General features: G+C 38.5%; 1 protein-coding gene across 4 annotated transcripts in view; it reads left to right on the top strand.

Annotated features, from left to right (window-relative positions):
* Nucleotides 1-20242, top strand: part of LOC131432241 (mushroom body large-type Kenyon cell-specific protein 1) — a 314709-nt gene that overhangs the window by 122940 nt on the left and 171527 nt on the right. The window contains exon 1 of one of the 4 annotated variants that reach the window (XM_058598396.1): nt 6834-10805. The exons of 2 other annotated variants lie outside the window; for them this stretch is intronic. In XM_058598396.1, the coding sequence (XP_058454379.1) occupies nt 10628-10805 (178 nt within the window). In that variant the 5' untranslated portion in view covers nt 6834-10627. Of the gene's footprint in view, nt 1-6833; nt 10806-20242 lie in introns of those variants that run through there. One more of the 4 variants, XM_058598388.1, reaches the window with a different exon arrangement.

Here is a 20242-nt window from a genome sequence, read left to right as displayed (position 1 = left end):
CCCAAAATCAACCCGGATCGATGATTTCCCGTCCGTCCATCGCGAAGAGGGAATCTTCCAGCAGCAGACCGGACTGACTAGATGGCGTATTCTTTTAACTTCTCCGAAGGAGGAGGCTCTCCCCCTCGTGAAACTTTTTACTATTTTTTTGTGTGTGTCTTATTTCGGGACGGAAAGAGCTGCTTTCCCGATGCAACCTGTTCCAGCAAAATCCGGACGTCTGTTCCCTGTCCAGAAAGAACGAGATGGCATGCGGAAAAGAATGGTGTGTATTTTTTTTTATTATTTTGTGTTCGTTCGCTCCTTCGTCGCTGCTGCCGTTGGGTTGGCTATTTTTTCGCTACCCCACTTTTCTGAGAGAACGAACCTTCCTCCTTTGGAGGAAAAAAACGAATCTAAGTAAAACCTGGCAAACCTAGCCCCGGATTCCGAATCTGGTTGGAGTACGCGGAACGGGGAACTGGGAAATGAATAAAAAATAAGCATATAAGGAAGCAACCAAACGAAACGAAACTGGTGTTGTTTTGGTGGAGGAGGACGAATTCTCTTCTTCCGAGTTATTTTTTTCTTCTGTTCACCCGAATCAATAAAACGGGCGAGAAAAATATCATTAATTTTGCGTCCATCTCATTCACTCGGTTCTTCCGTGTTTGGCAAATGCGTTGATGGTCGTTTGCGCCCGGACCCAGGACATCCAGGCAAAGTCGAACAGATTCGGATCTTTGTCCGTTGCCGAAATCGGAAAGGGAAACAAAACCCAGGGACGATGAGCGCGCGCATTTACCGGAAAAGTTCGATCACCCTTGAAACTGGTCGCTACCCCAAATTGGCGAGTAGTCCTGGTGATGATGGCGATTTTTTTTTCGGTTTTTATATCCAACCCTAGATATATATAGAGAGAGAATATTGTGCGGACGAAACTTACTCATTTTCCAATCAAGCTGGACGTCTTTTTTCCCGTTTCGTTCCGTGTTCTGTGCCGAATAGGTCCGCGCACATGACTCAGACAATGTGGGGCTTGGCCACCATATGGTACGAAAGAATATATTGAAGGTGTGTGCCGTTTTCATTAGCGTTTCTCCCTTTTCCTTTCGATGGTTTATGATTGCTAGATGGATTTGGTTTGGGAGAACTAACGGCTGACTGACCCGGGGCTTGAACAATGTATTTTGGTAGAATGCGAAATTGTTTTCATATTTTGCAAAGTTCGAACGCATGCCTGGCACCTCGTTGGAAACTATGATTATATTTGATGGGGAAGAAATATGCTCAAAAGCGATCATTTCACAGCGAGCTTCGTATGATCCCAGTGGAAATGCAGCATTGTAAAGGCTGTTGAAATGTACATTCCGAAATTTACTTTCTGAATGAGTTCTATAGATTACTGAAGCTAACTCAAGTAATAGAAAAAAATAACGAATCACTCTAAAGAGTAATGATTTTTCGCAGTCATACCTTACAAAAGAGTAACGCATTGAACACTTCTTAAAACCAAAAAGTTCCAAAACAGTAACGCATGTAACACCTATGACTTACTAAGATGTAACGCTCCGTAACACCTCCAACATACAAAAAAGTAACGCATGTAATGCTTCGTAACGACTATGACTTACAAAAAAGTAACGCATGTAACGCCTATGACTTACAAAAATTAACATATTTAACGCTTCGTAAGGCGTATGACTTATAAAAAGTAACGCATGTAACGCTTCATGACACCTATAACTTACTAAAAAGTAACAATACGTAACACCTATGACTTATAAAAAATACACATGTAACACTTCGCAACAGCTATGATTTACAAAAAAAAATGTAACGCCTATGATTTATAGATTAGTAACGCATGTAACGCTTCGTAACACCTATGACTTACAAAAAAGTAACGCATGAAAAGCTTCGTAACTATTATAACTACCAAAAAAGTAACACATGTAATGTTTTGTAACGTCTATAATTTACAAAAAAGTAACGCTTTGTAACACCCATGAGTTACAAAAAAGTAACCTATTTAACGTTTCGTAAATACTTGACTTACAAAAAAGTAACACTTCGCAACACCTTTGACTTACTCAAAAGTAACGCATGTAACGCTCCTTAACACCTATTACTTTTAAAATAGTAACGCATGTAACACTTATGACTTTCCTAAAATTACCGCTTCATAACGCCTGTGACTTATAAAAAAGTAACGTAAGTAACGCTTCGTAACACTTATAATTACCAAAAAAGTAGCGCGTGTAACGCTTGGTAACACCTATAACTTACAAAATAATTACCCATGTAACGCTTCGTAACACCAATAACCTATAAAAAGTAACGCATGTAACGCTTCGTAACACCTAACAAAATAATAACGCATGTAACGCTTCGTAACACCTAACAAAATAATAACGCATGTAACGATTCGTAACACCTATAACATATAAAAAAGTAACGCATGTAACGCTTCGTAACACTAATAACCTATAAAAAATTAACGCATGTAACATTTCGTAACACCAATAACCTATAAAAAAGTAACGTATGTAACACTCGTTTCATACAAAAAAGTAACGCAAGTAACGCTTCATAACACCTATGATTTAAAAAAAAAGTAACACTTCGTAACACCTATGACTTACTCAAAAGTAACGCATGCAACGCTCCGTAACACCAAATACTTTTGAAATAGTAACGCATGTAACGATCATGACTTAAAAAAAGTAACGCTTCACATTACCTATGACTTACTCAAAGTAACACATGTAAGGCTCCGTAACACCTATTACTTTTAAAATAGTCATTCATGAAACGCTTGTGACTAACAAAAAAGTAACGCTTCGCACTGACTTAGTAAAATTAACGCATGTAACGCTTCGTAACCCTATAACTTTTTAAAATGTAACGCTTATGACTTTCCAAAAATGACCGCTATATAACGCCCGTGACTTATAAAAAAGTAACGTATGCAGCGCTTCGTAACACTTATAACTACCAAAAAAGTAACGCATGTAACGCTTCGTAACACCTATAACTTACAACAAAAGTAACGTACGTAACACTTCGTAACGCCTATAACTATAACTTACTTCGGAACACTCATTTCTTACAAAAAAATAACGCATGTAACGCTTCGTAACACCTGACTTACAAAAAAATAACACTTCGTAACACCTATGACTTACTCAAAAGTAACGCGTGTAACGCTCCGTAACACCTATTACTTTTAAAATATTAGCGCATGTAACGCTCATAGCTTTTTAAAACATAACGCCTATGACTTATAAAAGAGTAACGCTTCGTAACAATTATGACTTATAAAAAAGTAACGCATGTAACGTTTCGTAACACCTGTAACTTACAAATCCCTTGTAACCCTTAATTTAAAAAAAGTCTATGTATCGCTTCCTAGTACTTTTACTCAGAGAAAGGAAACACATTGTATCTCACGATAATGTCGCGTGAAACGGTTTGTAACATGAATGACTGGTCAAATATAACACATGATACATTATTCTGTAGCACCTTTACTTAGGTGCTAAGAACTACATAACCCTTTTTACAAATTATTTTAAACTCGAAAATTGTTAAATCAGGCATAGTAAAAATCAATAAAAGAGCAGAGTCGAATAGTAGATAACACATATAAGTCGGGGTTTCCAGCAATTCTGTTACATTTCTATAAAGAAAGACAAAACGGACAAAAAGCATCACAAAAAATATGAAACGAAATTCTTCTAATTTTAAGATAAAAGGAACAAAATTCTAAATGAAAATAGAACATCAAGAATATGTAAAAATAAAATAACGAAGAAACTAAGGTCCACACCAAAGACCAATGAGTGTAGAAAATTAAAAGCCACAAAAAAAAATTTAGTGATCGAACGAAAGAAGGAATGATTGGAAAAGTGCAATAAAAAACGGAACTTGAAAAGAGGAAGAGGAGTAGACAATGAAACACGCAATGTAAAAATAAGTTGATTTGAGAAACTTGAGAGATGTGAAAGAATTGAAAACAGGCAAAGCAAAAATGAAGAAGGGAAGATATCAAGAAACTATCGAAGAGGTAAAATGGACAACGAAACAAATTAGTAATAGTAATGAAAACGATCGAATAAGATAATCAGATCTCGGTGAAAGACCTAATGGCTAACACCGAGGAGAAATAAATTTAAATTCAATACAGGACAACCAGATGGTAGTATAAAAAGAAATCCCTCAGTTAACGTGCACAATTAGGTTGAAGCAAACAAGGAAATAATGAACGATATAACAAATAAAGGGGGAACAGAACAGAGGTAAAAGAGAACAATAATTAACACGATATAAGAAGCAAATGTGGAATGTAAATTGAAGGAAAGAAAATTGGAAAAATGTATAAGCAAACATGAAAAAGAAATGTATATAGAAAACAAAATCATAAAACAGAAATATAAAACATGCGGAAATATTACCAAAAATTATATCATATACAATAATAGAAATATAATTTAAAAGGATATACTGATAAACGAAAATCAAGTAAACTGAACGAATTAGAATAAAATAATACGCAATACAAAATCAAAAAAAAAAGATATTAAAAAAATTTGGAATGATGAAAAACAGGTAAGGAAAAAATAATAAATAAGAAGTAAGAAATAAGGCATAAAACCTGTTTTAATCCACCCAGTGATGTAATGATGATTTTCTTATATTATTTATTATTTTCTATATATCAAAGTAAGATTAAGCAAAGTACTACAAATTAAAAAGCCCTAGAACTCAGTTTTGAAGAGTTCTTTCGTATAAAACTGGAACAGTTTCGAGCACAATTTGAAAGAATTTTTACGATTTTCTAAAATGGTTTGAAGTTTTAAAAACTTGTAATGTTACAACCGGAAGTCGGATTTGAATATTTTTGTGGGACTATCAGACCTGTTAATTTGAGTTTGATTTTTGAAAATCTGATATGAATTTATTTGGCCCTGAATTGTCTTAATCTGCTAACTAGAGATATTTATTAGGCTCATTTGAAAAATTCGCCACTCATTACATGAAAAAAAAATATTTTTTTTAGAAACTGACATTTTTATTCTAAGCACCTTAACTCCGGGACCGGAAATTAAATCTGATTGAAAATCGGGCTATTCTTAAAGTATCTAAATACCTCTCAGTTGAATTTATGGTGGTAAAACTCGGTTCAGTCATCTTCGACAAAGGCTACAGAAACTTTGCATGGGATCATAAAACTTTTCATTTGAATCTGGGTTTGTGATAATCTATTCAGCCAGTCGATCACCGGATCTAACCCCGGTTTCGTTGCTCACTCATCCCTCCTCCTATTCCCCTTTTACAAAATTTACATACCCACATATTTATATTTTTCTCAAGTTTTTATGTAAAATCACCACCACCGTTCCGGTGGGCTTAGTGTCATCTAATTACTATTGAGTTTGAGTTAACTAGGGTTAGTTTTAATTGATAGTTTTAAGTACACACATGTATCAGTTGCATCATTGCAATCTGATGAAAGATTGCGATATTTCAGCTCCACCGGGCATTTTCCTGCTCCCAAATTAATAAATAAATAAAAATTAGTAATTTTCTAGAGAATACCCACAAACACAGTTTGTCAAGCTGAATCATTCGAGGCCCTCCGGTCTTGGTTGAAGAGTCGGTTTTCACAGTGAATGCATAGCAAATGGTAACTAAAAAATTTGAAACTATCGTAACCAACTAAAATAGATATAAGAAAATAAAATGAAGCAAAAAAAAAACAGATGCACTGAAGTCTTTTTTATGCGAGTTTACGTACAAATATGAACAGGATCAAAAAAGTTAAAACGATTGAATCGGAAATGAAAGAAACAATTACAGAAGCGTATAACTAATATAACAAGAAACGTGTATCAGTAAAGAGGAAACGAGACCACGTTGAGTTATTGTGAGTTGAGAACGAAAAACAGTGTCTGAATTCTGAGTAGTGTCAGTAAGCGTAGTATTAAAATAAATTAAATCCAACTTCCGGTTTCGGAGTTAGTGATCGTTGAAATTTGAAAGACTATCAAAACTGAGATGCTTTTCGCAACGAACTATGGCTAAGAGAGGTCCAATATATTAAACCGGTTCAGATTTTCCTGTTTATTAAAATTCGAAATCGAATCTCTTATAGATTTACAACATCTATATTTACAAGCTAAAATGTAACACATGGGCGGAAAAGTCCCGGGCCTAACAAAGAGAATACGATATTTTTTTGGTTAAAGATTAACTTTATTCATCAACGTAATACCACTTTTGTAGAACAATTTATCATTTGCCTCAAAATAGGCCTCAGTTTCAGCTTCATTCGTACGAAATTTCTGAGGTCTGCGAACAACCAGTAATCGCAAGGAGCCAAATCCGGCGAATACAGTGGATGTGGGATGGAGCAATTCGAAGCTCGATTCTTGTTGTTTTGCCATTGTTTTGATGGACTTGTGACACGGTGCGTAGACTTGATGAAACAACATTTTTTTATTTGCCATAACGTGGTCGTTTCTATGCAATTTCAGCCTCCAAACGCTATGTAAAATCAACTTTTGAAGGTATTTCCTTTCTCAAGATAGTCGATAAATATTACAACACGCACATCCCAAAATACCAAGGTTATAAACTTCTCGGGCGCTTTGGTTCACCAGTTGCTGTCCACCTAGATGACGATCGTTTTGATTCCGGAGTGAAATGATGAATCCATGTTTCATCCATTGTCACATATTCGATGCAAAAATTCCGGTTTGTTACTAAATCGTTTATTGTTGTTTCTGATGGAGCGGAGTCTTCATAACGTTTTTCAAGCTATTCCTTTGCTTGAACGGTATTTTTTCCTATCAAGAAGCAATGTAAAACAGAAATTGTTTTTAATCCATTGTTTTGAAAAAGTAACGTCACTCTTAGCTTAATAACTGACAAACTAATAAATAGAATATCATGAAATTTGAATAGCTGTCTTTTAAAGATTAGTATTGACTGAAAAAGGTGACTGGAATACAACTAACGCCATCTATGTGTTATGCCGGGAACTTTTCAGCCCATGTGTTACATGAAAGGTACCATGTTCAAAGTTCCGTTGACGGTCAGTCAAGGGAACTTTGTACGCAGACCGCACTAAACAAGAAATATTGAGAGGTAAAATGTTCTAGCTTCAAAAGAACTAATTGGTAAAACCAACCAGGATCTACCTCTGATCTCTCGGTGACATGTTCATGAGTGTAAGTGATTCTAGAACACAAATAAATATTGCTTATTTTTACTATTTATGGCTCAAGATTTTCTTCTAGATTTGTTTGCAGTAAAATACAATTTTAACAACAGTCTTCCAAATACCATGCAAATGTGACAATTGAGAGTTAATTTCGAATTGTTCAGTGTTGATATATTCTTGAAAAACAAAACTATCCAAGACTCAAAGAAACAGCGTTGTTTTTTCAATCATTTTTAGATGTTCTAAAGCTTGCTTCATTTAGAATTGGAACAAACTTTTGCTCATATTGTGGCGCTCCTGGTGGACGGATTTGGAAGCTCTTGGCGCCCACGTGTCGGGAATTTTGTCAGCTTCACGTATGATTTTTGACATTCCGCAAATCGACTGTACTTTGTAAACAATCAACATGGAAGCCGAAAGAAGGGAACAAATTGTGTACAGTTATTTGGAAAATCCATTGTGGTCTGCATCTAGGCTATCTAAACAGCTGAAATTACCCAGAAATACCGTATGGCGCGTTATCAAACGGAATAAGGAAACATTGACGACGATTCGGAAACCAAATTTAAATTTGTTTTTGCCGACAAATTTGCAAGAAAATTTATGATTTGGCAGGGTATTTGCAGCTGTGGCAAAAAAACGAAAGTTTTCGTTACAAATAAGACAATGACATCGGAACTATACCAAAAAGAGTGTCTCCAAAAACGAATTTTGCCGTTCATTCGATCCCACGACCATCCCGTAATGTTTTGGCTAGATTTGGCAAGCTGCCATTACAGCAGAGTCGATCAAGAATGGTATGCAGAGAAAGGGGTCCAGTTTGTTCCGAAAAACCTTAACCCACCCCACTGTCCCCAGTTCAGCCCTATTGAGAAATACTGGGCAATCATGAAGAGGAGACTCAAGGCAAAGGGAAAGGTTGTCAAAGACATCATTCAGATAATTACCTGTTGGAATAAGATAGCTAAAACGATGGACGAAGAAGGTGTGCGCCGCCTAATGAGCCGTGTTACAGGAAAAATTGGAGAATTCCTTCGAAACCATGATGAATAATTTTATCCGTATTTTTTCTTAAAAGTATGAAGAAAACGCTACATTCGTATAAAAAAAGATCTTGAATTCAATTAAAAACAACTGAAATATAGGCAATTGTCTTTGTTCCAATTCTATCTGAAATTCTGCATTAAAAAAATCAAACTTCTTCAAACCCTTCTCGAGGATGCACCAAACCGGAACCAACTCAATTTCGTCACTCCCGAAAATCGTTAACCACGTCGGTACTACTCATCGCCGTATTGAACCGCTTCCGCCACTCGTTCGGTCGCTCTATTTATCGACGTATCCTTTTTCGGTTGCTTCCTGATCACACGGATGAGGACAACGACGACGACGACGACGATGACAACGGCGATATCGGCGAATTCAGACGGTTGCCGACCAACTCCATCCGACTCATCCAAAGCGGAAGGAGGCGATGGAGAAGGTGAGGATGGAGAAGGTACGTGCTAGGATAGTTGAATTTTTCTCCCTCTCACCGCCAGCCACTCACTGGCAGAGTCACTCACTCACCAAACCAAATTCCTCGTTTCCTTATTGCGGGCGTTGCACAACAACGCTTCCAGCAACCGCGTGACAACGTGATTGCCAGTGTTGGAAGCGATCGGGGTTCCAGGTTCGGTGTAATTACTGTACCCGCGAATGTCTGGCAGCACTGGCTTCCTCAAGACGAAGATGACGCGGTGAGACGACAACGGGGGGCAACCAACAGGCTGCCAACGACGAAACCGGGAAAATTGGAACTAGCCGTGGAAAAAAAAGACTGTGCCGTTCCCGTTTTTCGTTGTGGCCCATTATACCCACTACCCCTCCCCTCTCGCTTGCCTGGTGTCTCGTCGGATGTGGTGCTTTCGATCCAAACGGCGACACTAAGTGTATGCTGCTGGAGACCCGTACAGGCGCGACAGGCAGCCATTTTCACACCCCTCGTCGTGCTCAGCTCAGAAACCGCCGCCGCCGCCACCACCGTCACCCCCTCGACAATTGCGCGTTGCGCTAAACCCAAGCAATGTTGTTTCGGCACTCGGGGTTCGGCGAGAGATGGAATTTTTTGTTCTGCTTGCACTGCTCTATCACAACTATTATATTTCTCTACGGGTTGCACGACGACACCTTCCCCCTTTTCCCGAACGGTACCGTCGTCACCAGCCACCACGTGAGGGTATCCTAAAATGAGGCCACAAAAAAAAGTGTAGTGCCGTGGCGCAGTAGTTGGAGATGCAATTCTGGCGGCCCTGGTATGTGTGTTTCGGGTTTGCTGCCTTTGCCGATGGTCCTCTGATCAGGCTGCTAGAGAAAGAGAGAGACGGTGCGAGTGTGACGGGTGAGTGTGTAGGTGTGGGTGTGGTTGTGTGCGCGTGGCGGAAGAGCTGCCTGGAGTGTATATATAATAACATTTGGGGGTTGCATTATATAGTTTTCTTCCTAGTTCCTGTGGCTCATGGTTTATGCTTTTAGTTTTTTTTATTTTGTTCGTTGGAGTCGTACTCTGGTGTGTGCTTCCTCGTCGGATTTGGTCGTTCGATAGTGGCAACGGCCACCGGGGCAGGAGAACCGAGGCTTCGTCGGTCCCCCCGTCAGCGACGGCGGCGGCGGCGGCGATCGTCGAAGCAGCTGCAGTTCCTCCTCAGCTGCACTGGTGGTGGTGTGTGGCATTATTTGGAAAAGTTTTTCGGGATAGAGCAACAAGTGACTCTCTAGGATTCGGTCGGTCGTGCGCTAGTTATCGAACAACAATGCTCGCTGCAGGAACCAGCCAACACTAGCAGCAGCACAGGTCCTACCGAGGAACTCCAGGAGCAACTAGTGGCAGAGCCTTTTGTGTGTGACATTCTGTGCAAAGCGCCTGTAGGGCGATGTGATGTGATAGTGCAGTGAGCAGGACATTAGCGAACGAAATTGTCTTCAGTCCGTACACAACTCGAAGTGACCATCAGCTGTGCCACCGTGATTGTACGTTGTTGCATCCGATCGGTAAACACAAAGTAGGCGGCAGGCATCCAAACCGTGCGTGTTGGCCGTACGCACAACCGACGCACACATACACACACACACACACACACACACACACACACACACACACCTACGCATATGCATGCAAAACACGCGTGTTGCTGAGATCACAAGCCAGCCGGGTTGCTTGGATAGTCGAGGAAAGTGCGTGAATAATATTGCTCTCGGCCCCCGTCAACTTTGCCCCGACCCGTCTGCTGCTCATCAGTGAGTGTGTGTGCACAAGACAGGTGAATCTTCTTCTTCGAAGGAAAATCTCATACAACCCAAACCCCCCCACTCCCAAACCTCCTTCCCGATCCGGGACTCTGTTAGACGGTCCCGGCAATCCCAGACGGTGAAACGAACAATATGTTTTTCTTCCCTGGTGCGATGATCAACGCGTTTGCCGCCGCCGATGTCGTAGAACAGGGCACGGAAACTCAACAGCAGCCGCAGCAACCGACCCAGCATCAATCGGAACAGTTGCTGAAGACGACATCGACGACGATGGTGGCGGCCGCGGCAGCGGCGACAGTGACGACAAACGGTAAGTACCGAGACGGGCAGAAGGTGAGATTTGGTTTGGTTTGCTCAAGAAGATTATATCCAGTCAGTGTGTGATGATGATGATGATGATGATGGGGGACGGACGGGAACCGCTGGGGGGAGGGGAACGGCGGGCGGCTCGGTGGGAACCAGTAGCAGTGCAAAACAACAAGCTGTTGATTGTTGTTTACTACTTGTGTGTAGGAAACTTAGCAGCAGACTGCTGTGATGACCGTAGTGTGGCCTACTGCGACTGATGCTCCTGCTACCGCTCCTGCCACGGGGAGCAGACCACATTTCGTGGATCACTTTGCCGTGTGTTTCGCGAGGGGAGGGGTCACGGGAGTGCGCGGTAGATCATTGTGATCAACTGGAACCGACTAGTAGATTAACTTTTAGTGAATATGTTGTGACAGGTTGAAGCGGAGTTTGAAGTTTGGCCGTACGTATTCTTTTTAAGCTTCAGTGACCACGCCCATCTGAACCCAAGGTATAGAATGAAAGTTGTAGGGGATTATGAAATAGTGAAAACAAAATTTTTTCTCCTTCTTTGAAAATGTGGATAATTCAGTGGTTTTGATAAACCTTTCAGGCTCTAAAAAGCTAAGTCATGTGATTTTTTTTTTCAAATAATCAGTTTTCCAACACAAGGATATACTCTAGACACTTTGATTGTGCCACTTTACCTTACTATACTGTTTTTTGCTTAACATTTTCCGTCGTTAGTGGACTGAACTAAATTTTGTGACTTATAGTAGTGATGCCTTTACTCATATTCTTATATATAAAAATGTGATATTCTTCTAGACAATTCTCTTTGATTCTTGCAAGAATACCAAAAAAGTTTGTTTCTAAATCAATTAGTGAAACCTACAAAGTGGAAAAGTTGCCGATCGCCAGCTGAAGGCTTAAGCAGTGTGCCTTAAAAAAATATATAATTGAAAGTGGAAAAGGTTTGTCGGTTCGTAATAGAGATGGGCAATCCGCTCGCGAACGATTCAAAAGAACTAGTAGAAGAATGGGTTAACAAGAGTGCTTTTTTTTAAAGAATGTAGCAATTCCAGGAAAGAGTAGACGAAAAAATGACAAACTCAGAATCTCCGATTTGGATGAAACTTTGCAGATGGCTTCAGTATGGCAAACCATAAGTTTTGACCCGATTGAAAGGTAAATCCGACTCACGACTGATTTTTAAAAAGGGCGTATGTATTTTTGCATTTCACAACAACCGCCTTTTTCAAATCGTTGTAACTCGGAAACCGTTAATTGTACAAAAATGGCAATCAGGAAGAAGTTGTAGGGAATCGATAGGGCACTCTAAAAAAAATATACACTGAAAAAAATTTTAGATTTTTTTTCTCAATAATTACAAAATAATCCGAAAAAGTTAAATAAAAACAGTATGGTTTTAATTTTTTTTTTGATAATTTTTATGTTGAAACTCTTATTAAATCCTACAGATTGATGGCATCCGTGCCTTTTGAAAAATGAAGAACTTACAGCTAAAACAGTTTACAGATATATTCGAAATTTCAAGTTCTCGTTGAAGGATAATCATTTAAACAGTAGAGTATTATTCTACAGGTTAATTGCAATAAATTTGTTCATGATATCCTTTCTCCTAAAAGTAACTGTTCTTGAGATACTTGGATATTTAATTATAACACCATTTTTATATTTCCATCAATTGTTTATTTGCTTGCTATATCTACAATTATTACATGTACATGAATAATTCTTAATTATATTTAAGGTTTTAAGTTTTTGAAAATTGTCTTTCAACGAGAACTTGAAATTACGAATATATCTGTAAACTGTTTTAGCTGAACTTCTTCATTTTTCAAAAGGCACGGATGGGATAGCCATCAATCTGTTTTTTTTTAATAGAGGTTTTAACCTTAAGGTCATTCGCCTCTTCGGGCCAGAAAAACTTTCTGACCCTATGTGCGGGGTTGGGAATCGAACCCAGGCGGCCTGCGTGAGAGGCATCGACTTACCCATCACACTATACCCGTCCCCAACCATCAATCTGTAGGTTTTGATAACAGCTTTAAAATAAAAATTATCAAAAAAAAATTAAAACCATGCTTTTTTTTATTTAACTTTTTCGGATTATTTTGTATTATTGAGAAAAAAATCTAAATTTTTTTTAGATTGCCCTATCGATTCCCTACAACTTCTTCCTGAATGCCATTTTTGTACAATTAACGGTTTCCGAGATACAACGATTTGAAAAGGGCAATTTTTCAGAAATGCAAAAATACATATCAGTCGTGAGTCGAATTGACCTCTCAATCGGTTCAAAACTTATGGTTTGTCATACTGAAGCCATGTGCAAAGTTTCAACCAAATCGGAGAAGGTCGAGTCTGATGATCTGCTAAGCATTTCTGGAATTGCTCAATGATAGTTTTTTATTCTTTTCAGTGTAAATGGAAATAATCGAATTTGAATTTGATAGAGAGAGTGTTTACAAAGTAACTGCGTGTTTTGGAACAGCATATTTTAATAATATGGTCGCAGCTTTTAATAATATGGTGAAAGTTTGATACATTCGTGATTTAAAAAAAATACACAAAAGAGAATGATTATTTGTACAAATACATTGCAGAAAATACTCACTATTATTGATTTTGTTTACTAAAAATATATATATATATATATATTCTATGGCTCTCATTTTTTTTTTGGTGGAACATATAAAATCTCAGAAGAACGAAAGAACGGTTCAACATAACTAGTTCTTTTGGTAGAATGATCCAGTTCAGAGCGATTCTTTAAAACGAACGGTTTTGCCTAAGGAGTGTATCGAAAATAAGCTATTCACAAATTTTTCTTTCAAATTATGATAAAAAACGATTTTTTATTCAAACTAAAAATTGATCCTTCATTGTACGAGGTTAAACTTGAGCATAATGAAAACCGGATGAAATTTAAGTTATTCCTTCACGAATTTTCCAAATTTTTATCGAACGCTCTTCATCAAGTTCCGGACAAATCTAGCATCGCATGTTTTGGACGCTTGAGCCTAATTTTTTTGAACTCCTGCATGTTCCCTGCTGCCTTACACGTCTTCTTGAAGACCCTCTTCACGATTGCCCAGTAACGTTCGATGGGTCGAAGCTGAGGGCAATTTGGTGGATTGATATTTTTCTCAACGAAATTTATACCCTTTTCCGCAAACCAATTATTCAGAGTGGTTTTGGCATAGTGAGCCGACGCTAAATCCGGCCAAAACAGTGGAGGTGAACGATGCTTCTTATATAAAGGCAGCAATCTCTTCTGGAGACACTCAGATCGATAGATTTCTGCATTTATAGTTCCGGTAGTGTAAAAAATGGTTGACTTCAAACCACAGGTACATATTGCTTGCCATACCAGTACCTTTCGACCGAATTTCTTTACTTGAATCGACCTGTTCGCATTGCTCACATCATCCCCAACGACGACAGTAAAGTATTGTGGACCTTGAAGGGATTTTGAGTCCTACTTTACATAAGTTTCATCGTCCATCAAAACGCATGCATCCGGACACTGCAAAAGACGCGAATACAATTTCCGGGCCCTTTTTGCTGCTCGCTTCTTCTGTTTTACACTTTGTATCGAGATTTTCTGCTTCTTGTAGGTCTTTAGGTGATTTCACCACTTGATACGGTGGATCATTCCGACACTCGTTCCTGCTTTTCCTGCCGACATCGAGCCGAGAACAACATTGATCACACTCCTGATGGTTTCCAGAAATAGATAACAGGCTTTACTTACTTCGATTTCAAAGAAATTTCGCACATGTTTTCACTATGGAAAACCATTGGTTTTTCGACGGAAGAAACTACCAATTCGACTGAAGAGTGATTTTTGAAAAGTGTAGAATTTTGTTTAGGATTTTGATGACACACAATCAGCCTGACGGGAACACGATTTAATCTGAGGTCTTTTTAGGCGTTTTTCGAAACACCTTTTTTACACGGATTTCCGAAGATATGCGGTTTTTCGAAGTTACGCGATTTTTTTACACGCATTTTCGAAGCCATTTAGGTTTTTTTATTTTATCTGAGAAATGCACGAAACGTCCAGATCTGGTGTTATCCTAAAATATTTTCTAACTCAACAAGAAATTTTTTTTCAAAAAAAATTTTTTTTTCTAGAATACACCAGGTCACTTGAGGTTTCATGCATTTCTAAGACATATGGCATCAAAAACAAAAATGCCGATTTCGGAGATCTCAAAATTTTTCCAAAGTCCCAAAGTCAACTTTCTCTAAAATTGTTTTTAAGATTGCACCTGATCTGGTTTCTGAAACATTTGGCATAAAAAATCTAGTTCCGAATCAATTTACGAAGTTACGCGTTTTTTAACGCGGATTTCCAGATTTTTCACGTGTATTTTTTAAATTTTTTTATTCAAATTTTCAAAGTTATTCTGTTTTCTTGTTTTGCCTTAGAAATGCATGATACGACGAGATTTGGTGGTGTCCCGAAACAAAATTTCAAAAAAAAATTTTTTGGGATTACACCAGATCTTGACGTTTTCTGCATTTCTAAGACATTTGGTATCAAAAAAAAATTTCGATTCCGGAAATCTCGAAATTTCTCAAAGTCATAAAGTCGATTTTTATCAGTTTTTTTTAGATTGTGCCAGATCTGGACCATTTATGCGTTTCTTAAAAATTCACCATAAAAAAATCCTTTAGTTTTGCGGTTTTCTTACGCGCATTTTCGAAGTTACGCGTATTTTGCACGTATTCGTTTTTTTTTTGCAAATTTTCAAAGTTTTTCTTGTTTTGTCTAAGAAATGCGTAAAAAAGACCTCAGTGTATAGCCACCGAACCGAGTGTGCATTTCTCACACCACCACAATACGAAAGAGCACAGCGTCCATGAAATAAAGAAAACGGTGAAAAGCTTAGAGAATTCACTTAAAACTTTTTATAAGTTTTTGGTTATTCCGGTAAATGTTTTATGATTTTGTGCTGCATTCTCAGATGCTTTGTGAAATTTTGCTTCAAACACCGGTTTTTATAATTTGAAGGGAAAAAAGCAGATTTTTTAACCCCCAAATTTCTGCAAGGAGCACATACCCGTGTTATTTTACGTTTCGTCTTTGCCTCGTCAGTGCGTAGCAGCTTATGTTGAGCTGCTAGCGCGACCTGATTTTGAAAGTGGGTATGTGCACCTTGCATAAATTTGGAGGTTAAAAATAAGCAGTTTTTCCCTCCAAATGATCAAAATCTGTACGGCTAGATAGCCGAAATCTGTGTCGTCCGAGACGTCAGTTTGGACATTACACTTCGGTGTAATAGCAAAAAGTGTTTTGCAAATAGAATGAACTTTGCGTCTGCCTAGCGGTTCATGTTGTGCCGCCAGGTCGCGCTAGTAGCTCAACATAAGCTGCTACGCACTGATGAGTTAGAGACGAAACATAAAATAATCGGTTTTTAGTTCTGGAATCATTTCAAAAACCAACTACGGTTCGACGAAGCAAATTCTAGAAACATTTACTTGTGACAAATTCAATGTTTTACAACAAAAAAAAACGTGTGGTAAGCCCACTGCGCTCAACCACTAAAAATAGTCATAATTTCTATTTGTCGGTTATGCTTTGTGCGACGATTCGTACAATTCAAGCGGTTGCAAGTTTGTGCGCTGATCGTTTCGAAAGTTCAAGCCCTCATCACCTTGTTATTCCGGAAGCGGATGTTTTAGGCATTTTGGAGAAGGTTTACAATTTTTTTTCAAACTTTTCGAACATGTATTTCTTGCATTACAAAACTTAAAAATTTTGACATTCACTCTTACGATTGTTGATTTTTTAGTAATGGATAAATGATTTTTTGAACGCTGTAAAGTGCCTCGGTTTCATGTGAAAATGCCAAAGACCACAATATTTGATATTTTTTCTAAAACAAATTAACAATCAACCATGCGTTTCCATGCTTAGTTCCAGTAGTTATACACCATGCGTTTCCTTCTAATAGAACTTTAATGGAGACACAAGGTTCAATGCTGTTATGTCTCGAAAAACTATAAAATAGTAGATTTCTTCGCGTTTCGCCTTCGGCTCATCAGTGATTAAAGCAGTTCAAATTGAACCGCCATCTCCGCCCAACAGTTCAATTTGAACCGCTAAGCAGGCGCAAAGTTCACACAATTTATGTGACACTTTAACCCTTAAGGTGCCATATCCTATCTGACGTCTCGGGCGAAAACGTGTGAAGACCGACTACTGGTCGCCGTGGTTCAAATTGAACTGTTAGGCGAAGATGGCGGTTCAATTTGAACTGCTTTAAGCACTGATGAGCCGAAGGTGAAACGCGAAGAAATCGAAACGGAATATGCTTTCAATTACCGAAAATCTAAACTGAATTTTTAGAGTGGAAATGTGTTTGAAAATTTTTAAGTATTTTTTATGCAAGAAATAATTCCGAAAAATTTTGAAAAAAAGAATTGTAAATCTTTTGGCATTCTGAAAGATCCCTAATTTTTTTCCATGAAGCGGATTTTTCAAAAACCAAATGAAATGAAAATCAATAGAATCCCATGCATATCCGAACAATGTCACTCAATTTCCTCGGAGATGGCTTAACCGATATCTATAAACTTAGATTCTTATGGAAGGTCCTATGCTCCCATATGAAGGTCTTGAGCTTCATTTGAATACGACTTCTGGTTCCGGAACTATGGAATTATATGGGTGACGAAATTAAAATAATGTCACTAATTTTTCTCGTAGATGATACTAATTCACTCCGTAGAGGAGAACTACGGAATTCTTTAGGAATATTTCAATGATTCTAAAAATATCTGGTTTCCGGAGTTTATCCAATCTTTACAACTGTTGAGTACTTTTTGCCATCGTTTATTTATTTTGACCAGAACCAAAATTCAGGAATCAGGCAAAGATGCCAAACTATTTCTTCAAGAATCTGTACTCGCTCCAAAAATCAGTCTAAGATGAGTTCATGAATTAAGTTCTAGAATGATGAAACTGAACTCATTTTCAGAATCCAGAAGTTCTAGAACAGAATTTTCTTCAGTTTTCTTCACTGTTTCCAAAAGTTTGAGAAAAGTAATTTAGAATTATTCATAGTTACCTCAAACTGTTGAAAATTTAATCATAAATGGCTGAATATAAAGGAGAGGAGTTTTACCCATTCTTCCAAAGGGCGAATTTTGAGAAAGCGCCCCATAGAGAAGTAAGACGTGTTCACGTTAAAAACCTAACGAAATTAATATAAAGAAACCGAATCAAAAGTCATCAGAGTTCCCGAGAGCACACAATACTCGCCACGCTCATTATTTCTGTTGTCACATTCTTATTGGATAATCGTCGCCATCATTTTTCTTCCTCTGGGATTGACCCACATTCGACTTCTTGTTCTGCTTTTCTTCTAGTAATTCTTTCTGCGCGGTTCTGAGCTGCTGCGATGTTCGCCTTCACCGTCGGGAATATACAAAAAACTGAGGTTCCACCCGCTCCAAAATAATCAGCTATTTGACTTCTCAGCTTTTTCGCTGAATTTTAGGTCAGTCCCGTTGTCGTCATCATCGTCGCCGTCCAGAGTACGATAACATCAGGAATGAATCATCCACAAATTATGGACCCTCACCACATAACGTGATGGACCCTGTTACGGAGGGTGAGGGGTACTTTCCCCATGCGTTCCGGGAGGGCCACGTATTTAATCAAGCGAGTTCTCGAATTACAAACCATCATCGCGTTGCTGCCACAAAACTGTTTGTTTTCATTTAAGCGCACTGACTTTTGTTTTGTCTTGGCTGCGATGCCTTCTGTGCCCCGGACCCCCTAGAACGGCAATCGGACCTCTCTCGAGAATGGACTATTCACTTTCTAGTTTAGGTTCAAACTGTTCGGGTGGAATCGTGTCCAATCTGACACCGAAGCGATTCCGTCCCATTCGTATGGGAATTGACGAATACAATTGGAATAGCAGTTCAGTTTTGCGCCGGCTGTCTTCGAACCCCTCTCTCCCGGTAGATCGATTAGCGTTGTGTTGAAGTCGAAACAAAGGAAGCCCTGACGAAAATAACGTCGCGTCTGCTGGCCCAGGGTTGTCGCCAACAGTTATTGCCTTGGCAGCAGTAGGCCGTGCGCGACTGTTTGCTGCGATTATTTTCACTCCTTTGCTCGCCCAGATCGTGAATGTCGCACGCTTCTAGCTTGGAATCGTTGCGGTTTGTCATTTGGAGGACGTTGCATTGTTTGTTTTGTTTTTTCTTCTTCTTTCTCTAGATGACTACTTGGACCGTGCTTGTCTAATCAAATCAAACTGTAATGATGATTGGATTATCAATTATTCTGTTCTTGGACTTTGACTTCACAAAGTGCCAGATATTTAAAAAAATTCAAATCTTGCAAAGTTGAATCTTTCGATTAAGCTCGGTTTGTTTTGCTTTTCTCTATAGAAAGGCAATAGAATTGCTGGAAAACCCGATTTTCGATCGGAGCTCCAAAACAAAGGAGGATAGACGAAGTATTTTCGTCTCTAACTGCAACAAAAGAGAGTATCAATGCCAACGTCACTCATTCCCCTACGACAAGACGAAACCTAAATATCGTTTGCAGGGAGAATCACTCAAATTTCAATTCTTATTTTTTCTTCGATTGAATGAAAATCTGTGATTTTTTTTTTGGTTATAAGAAGTGTCTAAAATTTGATACAATGTTGTAATTGAACCAAAACTACTTTAAACACGAGCAACAGGTAACAATCATTGTGTAGACGTTTTCTGTCATTATCGATTCTCGAAGCTTCGATGAATATCGATATTGCACAGTATACTTCGATGAATATCGATATTGCACAGTACCGAACATGACTGAATGGGTAAATGAAAGAAAGAACACAATTTTGAAACTAATATTCGCTTTTTGCAAGCGGAGCTGAAAGTGACATTTATTTCTCGTCACTTTCGTCTGTTTTAAGCCAACGCCTTTTAGAATTCCAAGCAGGCTAAATTTTACAGGACCAGTGGGAGCTTTCATGTACGGACAAAACACACTTTTTCAGACACACCTGCTGGTATATTTGGAAATCGATTTGGTCTTGTTTGTCACGAAAATCGCGAACTTGAAAGTCCGCAGTTTCAAACAACTTGCCAGATCATAAGTTTCAAAACCAAAAACAAATTTGAACTTGCTACGGACGTTGAATTTTGTACGGAAAGTTGACCATAATCTATTATCACGTACGTTTCGTCGTTCGTAAGGATGCATGTGTGATTTCATAAAAAGCAGCTCATCAAATAACTTCCCGACTCGTCTCGGTCTCAGCCACTAGATTCAGTTTCTTCTGACGAGACTTTGACCAGAAATTAGCGAGACAAAAATATTTTCTGCATTAAATTGTATTTTTCGGTGGATGGAGTCCTCACAAAAAAGTGGTTCGTATTCAAACTGCACTTCTTTTGATGAGAAAAATC

The sequence above is a fragment of the Malaya genurostris genome, chromosome 1, assembly GCF_030247185.1.
Source record: "Malaya genurostris strain Urasoe2022 chromosome 1, Malgen_1.1, whole genome shotgun sequence".
NCBI lineage: Eukaryota > Metazoa > Arthropoda > Insecta > Diptera > Culicidae > Malaya > Malaya genurostris.
This window is presented reverse-complemented; position numbering and strand designations above follow the sequence as displayed.